Source organism: Balearica regulorum, chromosome 6 (genome assembly GCF_011004875.1).
Source record: "Balearica regulorum gibbericeps isolate bBalReg1 chromosome 6, bBalReg1.pri, whole genome shotgun sequence".
Classification (NCBI taxonomy): domain Eukaryota; kingdom Metazoa; phylum Chordata; class Aves; order Gruiformes; family Gruidae; genus Balearica; species Balearica regulorum.
The window spans coordinates 31,734,945-31,751,165 of record NC_046189.1 but is presented as its reverse complement, the minus strand read 5'-3'; the positions used below and the strand labels follow the sequence as shown (position 1 = coordinate 31,751,165).

The 16,221-nt window shown below is 41.3% G+C and overlaps 1 protein-coding gene across 7 annotated transcripts in view; it reads right to left on the bottom strand.

The window, feature by feature from the left end:
- KALRN (kalirin RhoGEF kinase) overlaps nt 1-16,221 on the bottom strand; it is a 515,104-nt gene that overhangs the window by 294,299 nt on the left and 204,584 nt on the right. For all 7 annotated transcript variants that reach the window (XM_075757089.1, XM_075757095.1, XM_075757087.1 and 4 more), the window contains exon 5: nt 12,030-12,542. In XM_075757089.1, coding sequence (XP_075613204.1) covers nt 12,030-12,542 — 513 coding nt within the window. The remainder of the gene's footprint in view (nt 1-12,029; nt 12,543-16,221) is intronic.

Sequence of the window (16,221 nt, the reverse complement as noted above, 5' to 3'; positions counted from 1 at the left end):
CAACTCGTGACTCTTTGGCTTGTGACACCTTTTCAGCACCTGTGTACAACGTAAGGCATCCAGGATTTCAATACCAGGTAATACACAGGGGCCTTGCAATACATGGAGGTTCAAGGAACATTTCTGAATGTAACATGCATGATATGTAAAATCATAAGAAAAGCCAGAGTGACCTGCTTTAAAATTAGACTGATACTCTTGGAAGTGACCCACAGACCATGCTCCTGGTTTCACCTCTTAAACCATCACCAGCTCCTGAGGAGGCAATCTCTCAACTGCATACCCACCCTTCTGTGTTCCCTATAAATAGATATGAAGGCTAATTTAAGCCATACTTTTAAGACCCCAAGCTCTGCCAAGTGTGGGCCATTTAAAGCATTTCAGCCAGGCCAGGAAGACATTCATTTAGGAATAATCACATAGCTACATCTGAAAGATGCTGCACAATAAGCCTGTGAACCTCATACACAGTTTAATTACATTATTTCCTGACAGCTAGGCTCTTATCACCTAACCTTCTTGAGGATCAAAGCAATAGATAAAAAAAGCAGCTTTCTTCTCTTTTTCTATGTGTGAGGGCCTCTTTCTTCTCTTTTTCTAGAAGTGTGGGCTTCGTTGCCCTTTAGAGCATTTGGGTCGTCTTGTCTTCATTAGTTAAAGCAGAACTTCGTGGTTACAATATGCTATATTCATCCTTAAAAATGTGTTTTAAGGCTGTATTCAGATGCCAAAACTCTTTCTCCTGCTGTACTGATCAGGGGAGCATTCCTGTGCCTCCCAGCGGTGCCAAGTTGGAGAAGCTGAAACAGCCTCAAAATGCTCCCTATCAAAATTGGCAAGCAAAATAAAGAGGAAATTTGTGCAAATGCAAAAATATTCCATCGGAACATACTGCCTTCAATTATTTTTGGACCCATTCTAATGTTCACGGAGGAAGCAAGAGGAATAGTAACTGCGTATCCAGTGTCGGCAGCAGGAAACTACAAATAGCACAGCACACCATGTTCCAGTTTCAGCAGCGGCAGGCTTCAGAGCCGTTTCCTTACAGTCAGGAGCGGACGGACTGTGAGGTGGCTGCTGCCAGAGTCTGGAAGCATAAAGCAGGAACTACGCCATCACTCGGTTCATGTTCTGCCCTCTTGCACTGAAAGGTCACAAGTGCGTTGGATAATCCAGTGCACATCACATAGAGTGCTGTAACTATGCTATAGGGCACACTTCGCATGAAGGAAATGCGCAAGTCTTCCTCATCCCTAGCTGCAGCACTGGAGCGAGGCATTGTTATTGTTTTTACGTTCTCATCAAAAAGATCAGGTTCAATTCCAAGTGCTGTGGAGGCAACATATTTAGCTGCCTGGAAAAAAAAAAAAAAAAAAAAAAAAAGAAGCAGATTTGGCAGCACAGGGCAGAACGAATTGCTAAAGAAAGACAGAAAGCACGGAGGTATCTATTTTACACATCAGATCAGGACTCCCACTGCAGGACAGGCTTCCTGTGTGACAGGAGGCAAGGCAGTTAACCCCTGTGGTTTTTAATTCCCAATTTTTAGCTTTGAACTTTGCATCCTTTGTACTTTCATTTTGCTGCTCCAAAGCCAATTCAGCTCAACAGCAATCCGTCTCTGGCAGACGATTGCCCTTCCTGACAGACAACTGTCCACATCTGAAAATTCAGCACCACAAATGCCTTCAGAAGATTCTTACTCACTTTGCTTGTGGAGCCTGAATTTGGGTCACGGAAATGTTATGGGAGGAAGTTTATACCCTCGGAGCTGTCAAACCAGCAACAGACTCGTTGCAGCAGAAACAGAAATGTCACTGGTAGGCTCCAAAAGGAGTCCTGCCCCCTCCTCCACAGGGAAAGAAATGATGGTTGCAACAAGGGTAGGTGACATTCACCACTAGAATAACATCCACCCGGAAGAGGATTTCTGGTATATATTTATCCAGTTCCCTGTACTGCTCTGCTCAGCAGGCAAGGCAATCCCACACTTCCTCAAACCAGATGGCAAAACTGGGTTTGTAGCCGCTTTCAGTTGTAGGAGCAGCACAAAGCAGTTGGTGCATACTTGTGAATTTCTCCTGTTGTTACTAGATTTATCCCCAAGCTTTCTACTGGTGGATGAAAAGGCAGAAAAGCAAATGTTCACAATGCTATTGGTACAAAGGGGAAGACCCCCTGTGGCCTTGACTGATAAATAAGAAAGTAGCAGGATACAAGCTTCACACTGTGAAAAAGCTGCGAGCTCCTTTGGAACATCACTAATAATGAAGACATTTTGATTTTACAATCCAGTTAGCAGAAATGGGCTCTGTTTGTGCTTTGAGGAAAGTTAAAAAGTTCTATAATGATCTCCTGGTCTTGCAAAAATCTGTTCTTTCCTACAGATAGCAAGAACAGGATCTTAATAAGTGTGACCAGCAGTGGTCAAAGTAATGAACGGTTCCAACAGAGACCCCCATGATAACTTCTCACGCCGGCAACTCTTCACTTTAGATTGGGGGCAACAAATTGTGGATGGCATTAGCAACCTGTCAGAAGCCTACTTCATATTAAACAGAGCAGATGTCAGCTAGCTGCATCTTTAATTCCGAGCTGTAGCCTGTAAGTCCCAGCATGCAGGTTCCTGAACTGAGAGATATAGGCTATGCAGGATTCATCTATCTGTTAAAATGAAGGTTTTTGCAAGTAATTTATCCTCATAGATGCTGAAGAGGATTTACCCCACAGTTCCCCAATAATTCTTTCGTGGCCATGACTAGGTGAGGGGGATTGCAGATTTGACACAGTTTAGCTGCTACTCTCAGAGCCTTCCAAAGTGGAAGGTGCTGATCCCACTCTGAAATCTCTTTAGCACATGACAGCTATGCTCACAGCATCACAAGGAACTGTGAACACACACTCAGTGCACAACCACCCCTTGTTGTAACACTGTTTCTGCTTCTAGGCAAACTTTGGTCTTTTGTTTCTTTAAAAAAAATGAAAAAAAAAAAAAGTCTGAGACCAGGTAAACCCTGTAATTTGGGGAATCCATGAGCCTAAGCTGTGTTTTGCTACCACCAAGCTTCAGAGAAATCATCAGTAAAGATGCATTCAGAACATCGTACTGTTTATTCCGCTGCATCAGAACACCTTATAGCGGCTTATCCATGACAGACAGCACTGATGTGCTTCAAGACAAAGCAGGAGCAGTACTCAGTAGCAAGAGTTCAATTATTTTAAAATGCAAAAAAAGAGAAACACGACAGAGAACACATTTGAATAAGCACTGAAAATTAATGAAAAACTGCTGTTACAATAGAGTTACTGCTACATGCTTTCAATTGTCACCTGTTTTATCAGAGCCTCCTTTGTTCTAAGATGTGTAAAGAAATTAAACAAAAGTGATTAGAGCTGGCATAGGTTCATTTGGAGAAATACACAGACTTTTAGGAATGGATATACAGTTTCCCCTTTTGGTAAGAATTTCCTGTGTTGATCCTTTGTCCTCCACTGATGCTATTAGAAAGGTCTTGCACAAAACATCTTAAGTGAAGCAGAATATTCCCACTACTATACTAAAGCAACCCCAGTCATGTTGGGTACTGAATACATATCTCTATTTAGTAGGAATGTTTCCATACCCTTACATCTCCAAGGGCGTTTTTCAACTGCAAATCTGCATTTCTTTGCTGGAAACAGCCAAAACCCCAGCCTGACTCAGTACCTTACTGTGCTAGGTGCCGTACGAACATGCACTTAACTATTGTTTATGCACCCACCTCAGTCTCAATTTAAGCCTCCTTTCCACATCATCTATGTAATTATCTTTCCGACATTTTAAGATCTGATATTCTAAGATGGTGTCTGCCAGTTCAACAATTTGTGCACCCATTTTTTGTGTTCTGCCTGGTATTAGAAATTCTGTGTCAGAGCAAACACTTTATGTTGAACATGGGGCTTGTCCTCTCTTGTTTTAGTTTCTGAGTGGACTTAAGTACAAAGAATGGCATGTGATGATCATCTCCTATTCACATGGCAACTTATTTAGGCTGATAGCTGACTTTCCCTACTAGCAGTGGCATCCCAAGTCTAATTTTATTAATGGGGAAGAACAGTCATCTAGTGAGAATCTTTATACCAAAAAAGGCACCATATGCTAAGGGAAACATCAGATTATAAAAGAAAGCATTTTTCACTGGCAGTATAAGAGAGGAGATGCCAGATATGGAAACAAGGTTTCAGGAGAGAACAGACACTATGTGCTCTGTGCAAGAGTCCATATGCATAAGAAAAGACAGAGAAAATTATGCTAAAGCACCTTGAAATGCTTTGACTAAATGTTGCTCTTGAGCAATGTCTAGTCCAGATCCATAAATGTAGAGATCTGTGTATTTCTTCTGTAGCTTAAAGATAAGAACCAATTGTGTCAGGAACGTTTTCAAAGCGTGTTTTTCTTATATTAGGACTACTGCAAGTCCTGGCAAAACAGGCTGCCCACAATGTTGCAAACGTGTACTAACATAACTGGAACACTGGGCAGGGGGGAACACGAGGACAGGGAGGGACACCCCAGCACAGAGAGCTGGAAATAAGGTCCCGTTTCTGTAAGCGGGTGACAGAGTTGCTAACCACGCCATCAGTAAGGCTGGAGCCAGAGACAGTAGCTAGAGAAGGAGGCTACGCAGCTCCCGGGTGCAGGGCTCTAACAGCACTGGCTCGCTGAGGATCTGTGAGCGGGAACTCTTACAGAGACCGTGAGTCTTTCACTAATTTCAGTACAAGCTGAGACTCTCTCTGCTGTACAGGACCAGGCCTCTGTCTTTTTAGCAGACAACTCAGGGAGATGTCAAGCACCGAAATGCAATCAGGTCCAGGGATGCAGCTAAAACTAGCCTGAAACTGAGCTATTTCACCCAATGAAGAGAGAAGCAGCTGCTTTGGGCTGAGAGGGGCAGGTACCAACAACAAATTGAGCCCTTGGGATCTCTGAGAGCTCTTCTTCTAAGACTATGGGTAAGGGATTTCATTTATACTTAGCAGTAAATTCTTTGTCACTCTTATATAGCTCTCTGCAAAGACCTCACTTAGACCATCAGTCAAATGTATCTGCAGAAGACGCTAAGCTTATTGACTCCTTTTATTGCGGAAGTCTCACAGAGCTTACCTCAGGCCTAACAACACCCCCTGTGTTCAAAATCTCCAGGAAAGCTCCTTACTGTGATGCTCACTTACTGTACTGTTGTGATATCCATGGTGTAAGTACTTAGATGGAAAATCCAGGGCATGCTGAGTTCTGTACACCAATGTGGTGTTCATGTAACTTAAATGAAATCTAAATCCTATACAAAAATCCATGTCTAATCCATACTTATTATGCCTGTATGATTATTACTGTTAACTGTTAAATACCATTCATTCAGTAATAAATCCTTTCGCAGTGAAACAGCACAGGGGGCATATATATCCTTCTCCTTGGTGCAAGACACAAAGGATGTGCTCTCATTATTAATCCTGATTCTGATTCTTTCCCCTCTTAATATGCTTCCTGCCTCCTCCCCAGTCCTAATTAACCACCTCCCCAGAACTCATTCGCTTTGTATTCATTTCACATACGACAGTTCCCTCTGTCAGCTTCTCAGTACTTTCCTCACTGGTTTCCCAGTCTCATTCCCTGGGATGCATCCCCCTTACAGTAATTTCTAAGCAAACATTTCACACAAAATCTTGGAGGCAATTGTATATATGGCACGTAGAACAGATCAAAGAAACCGAGTGCTTCCAGCAATGAAATAAGAGAGGGGAAATGGTCCTTCACTAAGTGGATTGTATCTCAGTCAGATGAGTCTGTCCCAGGTGCTATGCCTTTTGGCATTACACAAATCCTTAGGGGTTAATATGACATGTTGTAAATGGGAAAACTCTATCATCTGCTTACGTATCACTTCCAGGGTCTTTTGACACTGCTAGAAGCATAAAATGTTGAGGTGATGGGAAATGAAGGAGGAAGTGAAGATGTCGCTGATATTTTAAATCTTTCTTATGCTGCTTTTCCAGAAAGTCAGCTAAGACCCATTTCTAGGAAATGCTTCCCCACGCAGCATCACTTGACTAAAGGAGCAGCTACAATTGCTCTACTTAATGGACTGTAATAAAATAAACTGCTTCCTATTAGCAAGAAGGATCATATCATCAGATTTGTAATGCATTTTATTACAGAACATACAGCATCAGAAGTTTTAAGTGCAGTATAAGGGGAAGTAATGTATGAAATGGTTAAAGTGGATATGTATCACAGAATCACAAATGCACCAATAGTTTCCTTTCTCTCAGACATCAAGATACCAATGTTTCTTTCTTAAAGGGATCTTCCCCCCCTAAACCACATAGTAAATTCTCTTATTCCATCAAAGTCACCCTACGTCTTTTTTGACAAAGAGTAGCTTGCAGAGCCTTCTTTCTTTCTGAGGAACGTGAACCTTTGGCAGGTGTGATACTCCAATAATAGCGTGGGCATGGTTCAAATACTGAGATTATATACTTCTGGGATAATCTTATCTCCCACTGACTTTGCTGTGGAGCTAGAACGTCTCTGTATTTTTCTAGACTAACTCTGTATAGTGTTGTTAGATTCTAAACCAGGAACTCCTAAATTTCATCTGGCACTTCAAAATAAGCGTTAATGGGTATATTATGCTTCTGCTGAAATTCAGTAGGAGTCTTCCCAATACTTTCATTAGGAATGGGAAGAGGACACTGGCCGGGAGTTTTGCACAGCTGGTGTATCTGTGATTTTCCTCCATCAGACACCAAATGCCCCATTATTTATTTCACTAAATGGGGGCTGAGTTTAATAGCACCTACCCAGTAGAATAACACATCAGTTCCCTTATTTAAGGAGACCAGACCAAGAAGAGGCCTGAAGCAGTGCTGTGTGTGAGAAGGGAGGGATGCAGTCGGTACTCCTTGGTGCCACGGTCTCATCGCCCACACCTGCACAGGAGGTGGGATGCAAGAGAATTGCTGCAACGTTATTCCACCCTATTCCGCCCCAACCATTTTGCTTACTCCCCCTCCTCCAAACTTGTCTTCTATCGCATGACCTTTGCATTGTCATCACATTCCGATCACTCTTGCACCCACTGAAATCTTTCTGTCATTCGAGGCTGGTCACATCACCTGGGAAATGGGAGCAACAGCTGCTCTGGGTAGGACCTGCAGGCCATGCCCTCTGCTCCCTCTCGCTGCAGCTGCTCACAGGGCAGCAGAACCACGGCAGCCCCCAGCAGCAGTGCAGCTTCCCATAGCCTGCTCCACAGGGAAAATCACGGGCAGAGCCGTGCTTTTCAAAGGGAAGATTTAGTATGGATGAGGCAGATGGTTTTGAGTGCAAGCCCACTACTTCGCTGCTGCTTTAAGACTAGATGTGGCCTGTGGTTTGCCACTAGACTTTCTACAAAGCTGGCCCTATCCAAATAAAATGTTTCTCCTACTGCAAACTTCCCATGAAATTCACTCGTGGCATTTTCTAACTACCATTGCCATCTTTTGGCGTTTGCCTTTGTGTAGTGGACTCTGTAGCGTCAGGAAGGAGGAGGGGAGGTGAGGACAGACAGAACACGCAGTCTCCTCTGCTTCTCGTTAGAGGCTGACCTGGATGATATTACAGCAGCCTGCTCCTTCTTTGCTCTGGTATTACAAGTTTACAGTAGAGATCCTTGGTTCAGTCCAGCTGATGACTATATTGTTTATACTTAATGTGGACAACACTGATTACATCATGATAGCTGTTTTTCATTCACATACATGCCGGGGTAGTAAAATTGATCTGGAACCAACCCAAAATGATGGGGAAATTCCTACAAAAGTCAAGTTGGGTGCCAGTTACAAATGATTTCCAGAAAAGCTGGAAAGAGCAGAATGTAAGGATAATTTTTTCTCTTTTGGTATTTATTCGAGTGCAAAACATGTAGACTCTTGCCTGAATTCTTCTCCCTGTCCAGATTTCAACCAACCAATTAACATTTCTCAGACAGTTCTAATAGTTGGATCAATGCTGATTGTGGTTTTTTTGTTTTAAACAACATTCAATTTAGACTGGGCTACATTTTTTCTTGTTTTTTCATGATGGCTAAAAATATTTTCCCTGTCACCCAGTAAAAACACAGTGAAGCCTCAGTTCTAGTTTCAAAATTACATATGTATGTACAAATGTACATACATATGTATATATTAGTTGGTGAGGAATGAATTTGTTGAACAGTGAGGGTCAGGGCTACACCAGCGGCTGAAATGTGTTATTTATCAGCAGATCGTTACAGGCAGCGCTGCACAGCATGTGAACTTCCTCGCACCACTCTGCCAAAGCTCCCCACACACTGACCTGCCTCCTGACTTGAGCTTCAGGGAGCTTCCAGTCTCCATCTGGGCATTCAATCTCACCGCACTGCTTGTGTCTATGTGAGAGCCCAGCTTTTCCTCTCCGGCACAGGAAAATAAAACCCTAACGGCTTGACTTGGAGACAAATCTTCTCCACACACAGCTCTGCTCTCTCCCACTGATTTGAGTGGGAGAAGCCCAGAGTGAGACTGCCATCCCCTCTTTATGTTGCCAATAAAATGAGTTGCTCAGCGCACAGCTATACAGACCTTCTGTAAGTTGTAATACCTGTAATTTGAATTATTTGTGTGTCCAGGCAGTGACTGTCATTTCTAAATGTTTCAACAGAGGCGATCTATAGGAGGGGAAAAAGTGAATTGATTTGCTTTGAGTATCCTGGGTATTTTAATAGTAAGGGGTTCAAAAATTAACCTACTTTAAAATACTGTGTGTTTTTCCTTCTTGTGTCCCCCTCTTTTTTTTTCTTTCCCACCTTTAAGAACTTTCCAGGCAATGAGGACACCTGAAATTTTTAAAATCAGAGGTGTCCAGAAAATGGAAAGTCCTTGTCCATTTTCACCTTATTAGAACAGGTTTCCTAAAATATCACCCAATGAGTATACAGAGGTATTTTAAAAGACTCTAAACCCTTATTTATATTCAGAATTTTATGTTGGAGTTTGAGCTCGCACAAGGTATTAGAGTCATCATTTGATTAGCACTAAATGACATATCCAGCTTGTATGGAAAGAGCTGTGCCTCTCCCCAGGAGATGAAGACCATCCTGGCTCTGCTACCATGCCTAATTGTAGAGGGTAAAGTGCAACTGAGCAAATGGAGGTACCAGAAAAAGTTAAAATTCAATACACAGACACACTGTGGTGGCTATTTATACAGTGGAGACAGCGCTCAGATTGGATTTAGCTCTGAACATTTCATGAGACAAGTACTTTCCAGTCTGAGATGGTCAGACTGCTTCAAAGAGATCTGCAAAAGGCAGCTAAGGAGGATAAGCACATCAATATTTTACATCAGGCTACATGTGCGATATGTAAGTAAAAGGATCTGCAGCCATCCCTGGAAGAATTTTAGGGACTCACAAACTGAAAAATTAAAAACACTGATTTGAGAGTGTAAAACAAGAAAGTATTTTCTATTATTTGGGAAAATGTAGTAGTCGAGGAAAGGCAAGAAGAGCTACTCAGAGAAGCCAAAGCAAGACTGTGTGATTAGTTAATGTGAGGTAGATGAATAAGAGATATTGAGAATATCAAAATGCCATTTTTGTCAATCAGGAATTGCTCGAGATAGCCAGTGTTAAAAAGGCAGGAATCACATTCTCACTGCTCCTTCCTTCACCTCAAAAGTTTCATTTATCTGTGGACTTGCCTAAACCTTACACTTAACCTCAGAACAACACGTACAAAGAACCTCGCTGTCACAGTGCTCAGAACTGAATCACACCATCCTTTTATGCCTGTTCAGGGTTAGAAAGGAAAAATATATTGGAGACTTCCTTCAACACTACAGAACGGTGCTTGGCAACAAGAATTTCTCAGACACTGACTTGATATGAGAGCCTTTCAGCTCATAAAATTATTATTATTATTAATATAGCAATTTGCTGAATAATAATAATTTGCAAAAAATATTAGCAAACAATAATCATAAATAAAAATAAAAATTGATGTTAGTAAGCAGTGGTCATCTGAATAATCCCAAAGAAACTGAAAATCCAAACTGAAGCACTGACTGAAATACAGCCACCGCTGGGAAGGACAGCAGTGAGTATCTCCTTATGGCACAGAAGGAAAAAGGAGAAGAAGAAGAAATTGTAGTGTTTGGAAGAAAAACTCTGGTTTTGTGCATTCTTGAGTGATGCTGCAGTGACTTTCATTTTAGAGGGACTCATCTGAATTCAAGGTTTTCCCAATAGGAGGGTTGATTATACAATGATGGAGCCCTTTCAGTCCTAGCATCCCTTAGAGATATTTAGTACATGCATCGAAAAACAATGCGTTGTGTCTTGCTCTGCACTACTGAAGATTATATGTTTTAGCAATGTGCTTCTCCCTGATGTTTTAAAAATAATATTAATTTGCAGCTGATTAAAAAAAAAAAAAAATCATCTTCAGTGATATCACCCTGCAGATGAGGTCTGTGTTTCTTTTGCTATTCCTCCCGGGTCCAGGCAGACACATTTGTGAAACAACTGGATCATACATTAGGTGGAGAAGATTCAGAGACTGGTGGTTTTGATGGATGTACAGACTAGATGAACATGAGTCCAAGAGCTCAGTACCTTCCACTGAGAACACCCTGCTTCTGTGGCCTAGAATTTTAAATGTGCAGCAAAGACTTCTCACAAAACCACCTAACAAGATGTCAACCACTTCTGCATTAAGAAAGTGAGGCTGCCATGACTCTAGCACAACACAGTTTTCTAAAATAAGTTCACCAAAATCAGTACTTGCATAGGCTTCCAGAGGCAAACAGCAAAGGAATACTGGAAGTAGTGAGAAGCCTGCATTATTGTGTATTAGTGAAATTTGTAGGCAGTGGTGTGTATGAGACCTGGTTAGGGAACACTGGTTGGTTTTTAGCCAGTCTTTTCAACAAACATGACAAGCTGCTATGCTTTGCTTGCAGGGGACTTCCCTATCTACTACAGGTTCCTGAATGAGTATCTTCTGAAGAGGCAGGGAATGGGGATGTAACCCTGCAGCAGCACTGCACACCTGTTGAACTACAACTTTCTAAAGTCACGTTACTTACCTGTGTGCCTGCTGCTCTAAGTACTTCTGTACACTGTATTTCATTTTGAGACACTAAGTGCTTTTCAGGCTGATACGCTACATTACAAACGCCTAGGACACATGAAGTTGCAATGGAATAATTTAATGCTAAATATTTCTCACATAAGGTCTTGCGCTGATGAAAAGGAATCTTGGACACTGACTGAGAGTCAGGTATGAATTCAAATGCCATCCTTATGTGTTTTTTAATGCAAAACAGCCACACTGAGGTTTGCATGCTGCTGTCATTTCAGAATACTTCTCATGGCCTGTTTATATGTTTAACCTAAACACAGTCTCCAGTCTCGTGCTGTGGGAACTAAGTGGCCATGTGCTTGGTACAAAGCCATCACTAAAGATTTTACCAGTTGCAAATCCTGTTGTGATTTCTCAGGAAAGGGAAACTGAAAATGTTGTTTGAGATAACAATTAGGAGGATTTAAACTACAAATTTCCCATAGACTCGCAAGAAGTGCAAACAACAATCACCATGAATCAAACCCTAAAATCATTCTTCTTTAGGTGCTGTGACATGTAGATAAATATATTCATAAGCTTAGTAAAAGAAACTTGAAAAAAAAAAAGCCTGATTCTCATGCTCATGTCTACCAAATGTACCCATTGTGACATAAAAAAGCAGATTAACTTTCATCAAAAGTGACACAGACAAGTTATTCTTGGATATCATTATGCCTGCTACATCCAACAATTAGTTCAGCGAATTTGGTTCACGAGTCACATAAAGTACATCTGCTGGCAACATGAGTTTTACACCTGTGACAAATACCTCATGTTGCTAATTATAGAAAAAATGGTCACAGTGTCCTTGTGATGAAGTCTTGGTTCAAGTATGAAAGGAACAGATTATTCCCTACCTTCTCAGCATCTTGCTCAAAAAGACGGAGTTGAAAGCACTGGTCCAGTTTCAACTTGCGGACATGCCACATCTGATGTAAGTGTTGCCGGGTAGAATGCAGCTTGTCTAAAAGGCTGGTGATCTTTGGCACAAGACTTTGAAAATCTGCACTTCCAGGAATGCAGTTCCTACCAGAAAAACCGTCACTGCATCTTATGCATTGTAATAACCTCTGGCCCTCACGATCCAGTTCTTCCACAGGAGCTTTAATCACTTTTTTCTTAAGCTGTGTGTGCTCATCAATCAGCCTTCTTGAGCCTTCAACATCAACTGGAAACTCCTTCCTAGCCAACATTTCCTGGAGATCCTCCAGCCTTGATAGTAAATGGATGGCACTGTTGAAAAACTCTTCCAAGGAGACGCGCAACTCTATCCATTCATCGTGGTTGTAATCCAAGGATCCTTCAAACTCATCCGTCAGTTGAGAAGGATCTACAAGTTTTGCCAGGCCTTCAACAGATACCATGCTTGTCTAAGGAAGGGAAAACGACAGCGTTTGAATCAGTGACTGTCTAATCAGAAATAACAGTGCAATCCATAAATAGCATGAAGGGATTATTTTCCTCATCAATACATAACTGAGGGAACATTGTAAAAGATGCTGAGGACTATGTTTAATTTTGATTAATTAATTGGATTGAAAACTTTTCTATTAACGGCACTGATTTATTTATTTATTAGAAGACATGCTATTTACTGGAATGATGTCTGTCTTTTTCAGCTGGCCTGCCTATCGAAAACATATAACGAGAATGCTTCTGCCACAGATTGCTTTAACCCAGTTGGACATGAAGACTTTTACTACAGCTGTTGGGTATCTGGACATGGTTGTTCACTAAACAGGTATATGGTATTACAGGGATTCTGCTACTTGTGTTACGCTCAGGCTAGTGGCTATACAGCAGCAAAAGTTTTAGGCACGTGAACTGAAGCAGGTATTGCAAACTGCCATAACACAGAATATGCTGGTTTTTTCTTCTCGATTATTCCAGTTGGCTTTTGCCACAGGCAGATCTCTTTCATATTAGTAATTTCTAATGTAATTAAGACAAAATCAATGTAAAAGTGAAATGCGATTGGAGTATTAACAATTTGAATTTATTGCTAATAGAAAGTACTGCTCATGAATCATACACAATCAATGAGAGATGGTTTTAATTCTTTCAGACTCAGTAATCAGTGATAGAGAAATGCACTGGGAGTCTGGAAAGCAGTTTACAGTTTAAGGACGCAACAACTGATGGCGATTCCCATTTATTTTAGACAAATTACTTTTTTTCTGAAATATGAGCATAGACTTTCATATGTTACTAGAGATTTTCAGTGCAGTCATGTTAACACCCAAGTTGGCAGCCCTTAAAGGCTTGTGATGTTCATCAGTGACCGCACATCTATCCCCTAAAGATCAGGCCTCTAAAGAATGTCAGAGTTTGTGCTCTTCAGAAGTGGAAGCACCCAATAATCACAGCAATCTTGTAAAAGTCATCTACAAAGAAAAATACCTCAAGTCCTGTCCATTATCCTGAATTATGTCCAAAATATCAGGCTGCCCACTGGTTTAAAGTTAGTAATAGGCTTTTCTTCCAATTTGTATCCATCTAAAAAAATCAGGCATTCTGCAATGTATTAAAGTTGGGGTTGTATTGAACTTATGCTCAGCAGAAAGATTATTTTAAAATTTTCTTGCAGTGTTCCTTGCTTTGGGGAAGGGGGAGGACAGAGGGAAGAGCCAACAAACAATGGGAAGGTAAGTGTGTAGCTTCAGAGGGATTTCAGATTTCTAAACCTCTTGACCTGGACACTGACCCCTTGAAGATAATTCAATTTAGACTTTAATTGCCTGTCAAGAAAAGACTCCTCTTCATGGCTAATACCTGGGCGTTCTGCCTGCAGTGTGTCTAGCTAATGCAAGCACTGCTGTTATCATGAGCAGAATATGACAAGATGATATAGCAGAAAGGCTTTCCATTTCACAAATTCTGCAGCAAATTTCTTTATTCAGATTTGTTTCTTTAAGGATTTCTTGAAACTCTCATGAAAACAACCTTAGGTAGGTAGGTAGGTAATAAGATAAAGTCTCTCAGGCTTTAACCTGAGAGATAAAGTCTCTCAGGCATCACCCGTCTGTCTTTTAGAAATCACTTTTAAAAGTGCTGCCCACTATTTAAACCCTTTCAGCAGCAGAAAGAAAATAATCTTGAAGGCACCTCTAAATTAATGCTAACTAAGCTGCCTGGTCCATTCCTCAAAGTGACAGGAAGCTTTGGAGTCACATATGTCAACCATACCCTTTTTTTTCTCTTTTCTTTGTGTGATGATCTGCAGGCATGCTGCACTCTCTGGACTATGACACAGGATCATTCTGCCAGCATCTCACAACACAAAATGCAGATCATTAGACTCCACTAAGGGTCATACACTGCCCTGGCACATGCATAATGCTTCCATTAAGCTGAAAAGCAGAATCTGGCCTTAAATCCGCCACTGGTTACTGCTGAGTTTGTGGACGGGGTAATTCAGCAGAGACTTCCAGTGCCTCTCACTGCAGTCTGTTCCTGCCAAGGACCTCGTGTTTGATCACAGCTGTGGGAAATCACCATGATGGTTCAGAGCAGAGAGGGTACCGCTGTGTTACCCCACATAAATCAAATAAATGTGAGTCATATTGAACTGTGATGCTTATTTGATACTCACAGTTCTTATGAGAGAGATGAGCTGCCCCAGAGCCCAAGCCTGCCAATAAGCAGCAGCAGCCACAAGAGTCCTTTAAACAGAATTTCCTGGATTGTGATGCGTATATTGCAGGGGGTCTACTGTACAGTGGACCACAGCTTAAGAAATTTATTTAAAATCATAGAATTGAAGGACTCATCAGTTCTGAGTGTCTGCGGGTGGCCCAGTCGACAGCAAAAGCACTTACTCTTCTCCTCCAGTCCAAAAATTTGTGAACCTTTACAAACACCCATGTGAACAGCCCAGCAGACAAAGGCTCAAAGGCACACACACAAAATGCAGATATCCTTAATGCAAGCCAGCATGTACAGCAAACGAGTCCAAGCTTTTAACACAACAGACTCAAGAGCTGTAACTATGAAGAATAGCTTGACCACAGTTTACTTTCACTATCATCACACCAACTCCACACAATAAAAAAATACAAGTCAATCCTCCTGAAAGTATCAATTCATTTTAAAAACAAAAAAAAAATTCTAAAATTTATATTTGAACTCTGTTACTTTACTTGTAGGTTTTGAAGCTTTAGGAAGACATTGCTTTTGTTTACTATTCAGTGTTGGATACACATGCATAAGGTGTCTCTTCTTGGGCTATTACGGGACTGTGCCTTAGTGCCCATATATATATTAAACAGAAGCTCCCCATCCCCAAAAGCTATTCTATTACAAGCCTCTGCACAGCCTCTCTCCTGCTCCACATTCTTCTGTATCCATACATGTCTTTTCTCCTTCCCACTGCCCTGATCCCTCTCATTCCCCACAGGGAACTGCCAATCTCATTGCACTGCAAGGGCAGCCACTTCTGCCAGGAGCAGTGATTTCAGTGTGAGGCATGTCTGGAGGTGACATAAACCTATACTGAAGTCAGGCTCGCTTTCAAAGGCACAAGTGGAAGTTATTTTGATGGCTGAGTCCTCATAGGTAGCCAAGGAAGGTGAGGAGCCATTTAAACAAAGCAAAATTTATGAGTTGAGTGGTTTTTTTGTGAGACAGAGGGAAAAAATGTACAAATACTTAAATTGTGATAATGTAAAAGTTTGTTAATGCTTCACACCAATCTAGCTGCCCACTACAATTCAGGAGTGCTTTTAAGAAGAGGTTGAAAATAAGGACATATTTAAATCACACTGACTTCAACAGATCTTAAATATATACTTAAATATACTCTTCCATTGCAGTCAACATTAAAACTATAGCCACATTCTCTTCTGAGTTCTGGAGATGCAAAATCCGAGTGTCTGAAATTAATGGATTGGTAAGAAAGACAGCCAACAATAGAATTGTTTCTCAGCAAATTAAAAAAAAACCCAAAAACCCAACACATGACTAACTCATGGCTGGGCATGATTGATGTATGAGCACTTCATGGACCTGAGCTTTGCCTCTCTTTGGGCAAGAAGCTGAAATTCACAGATA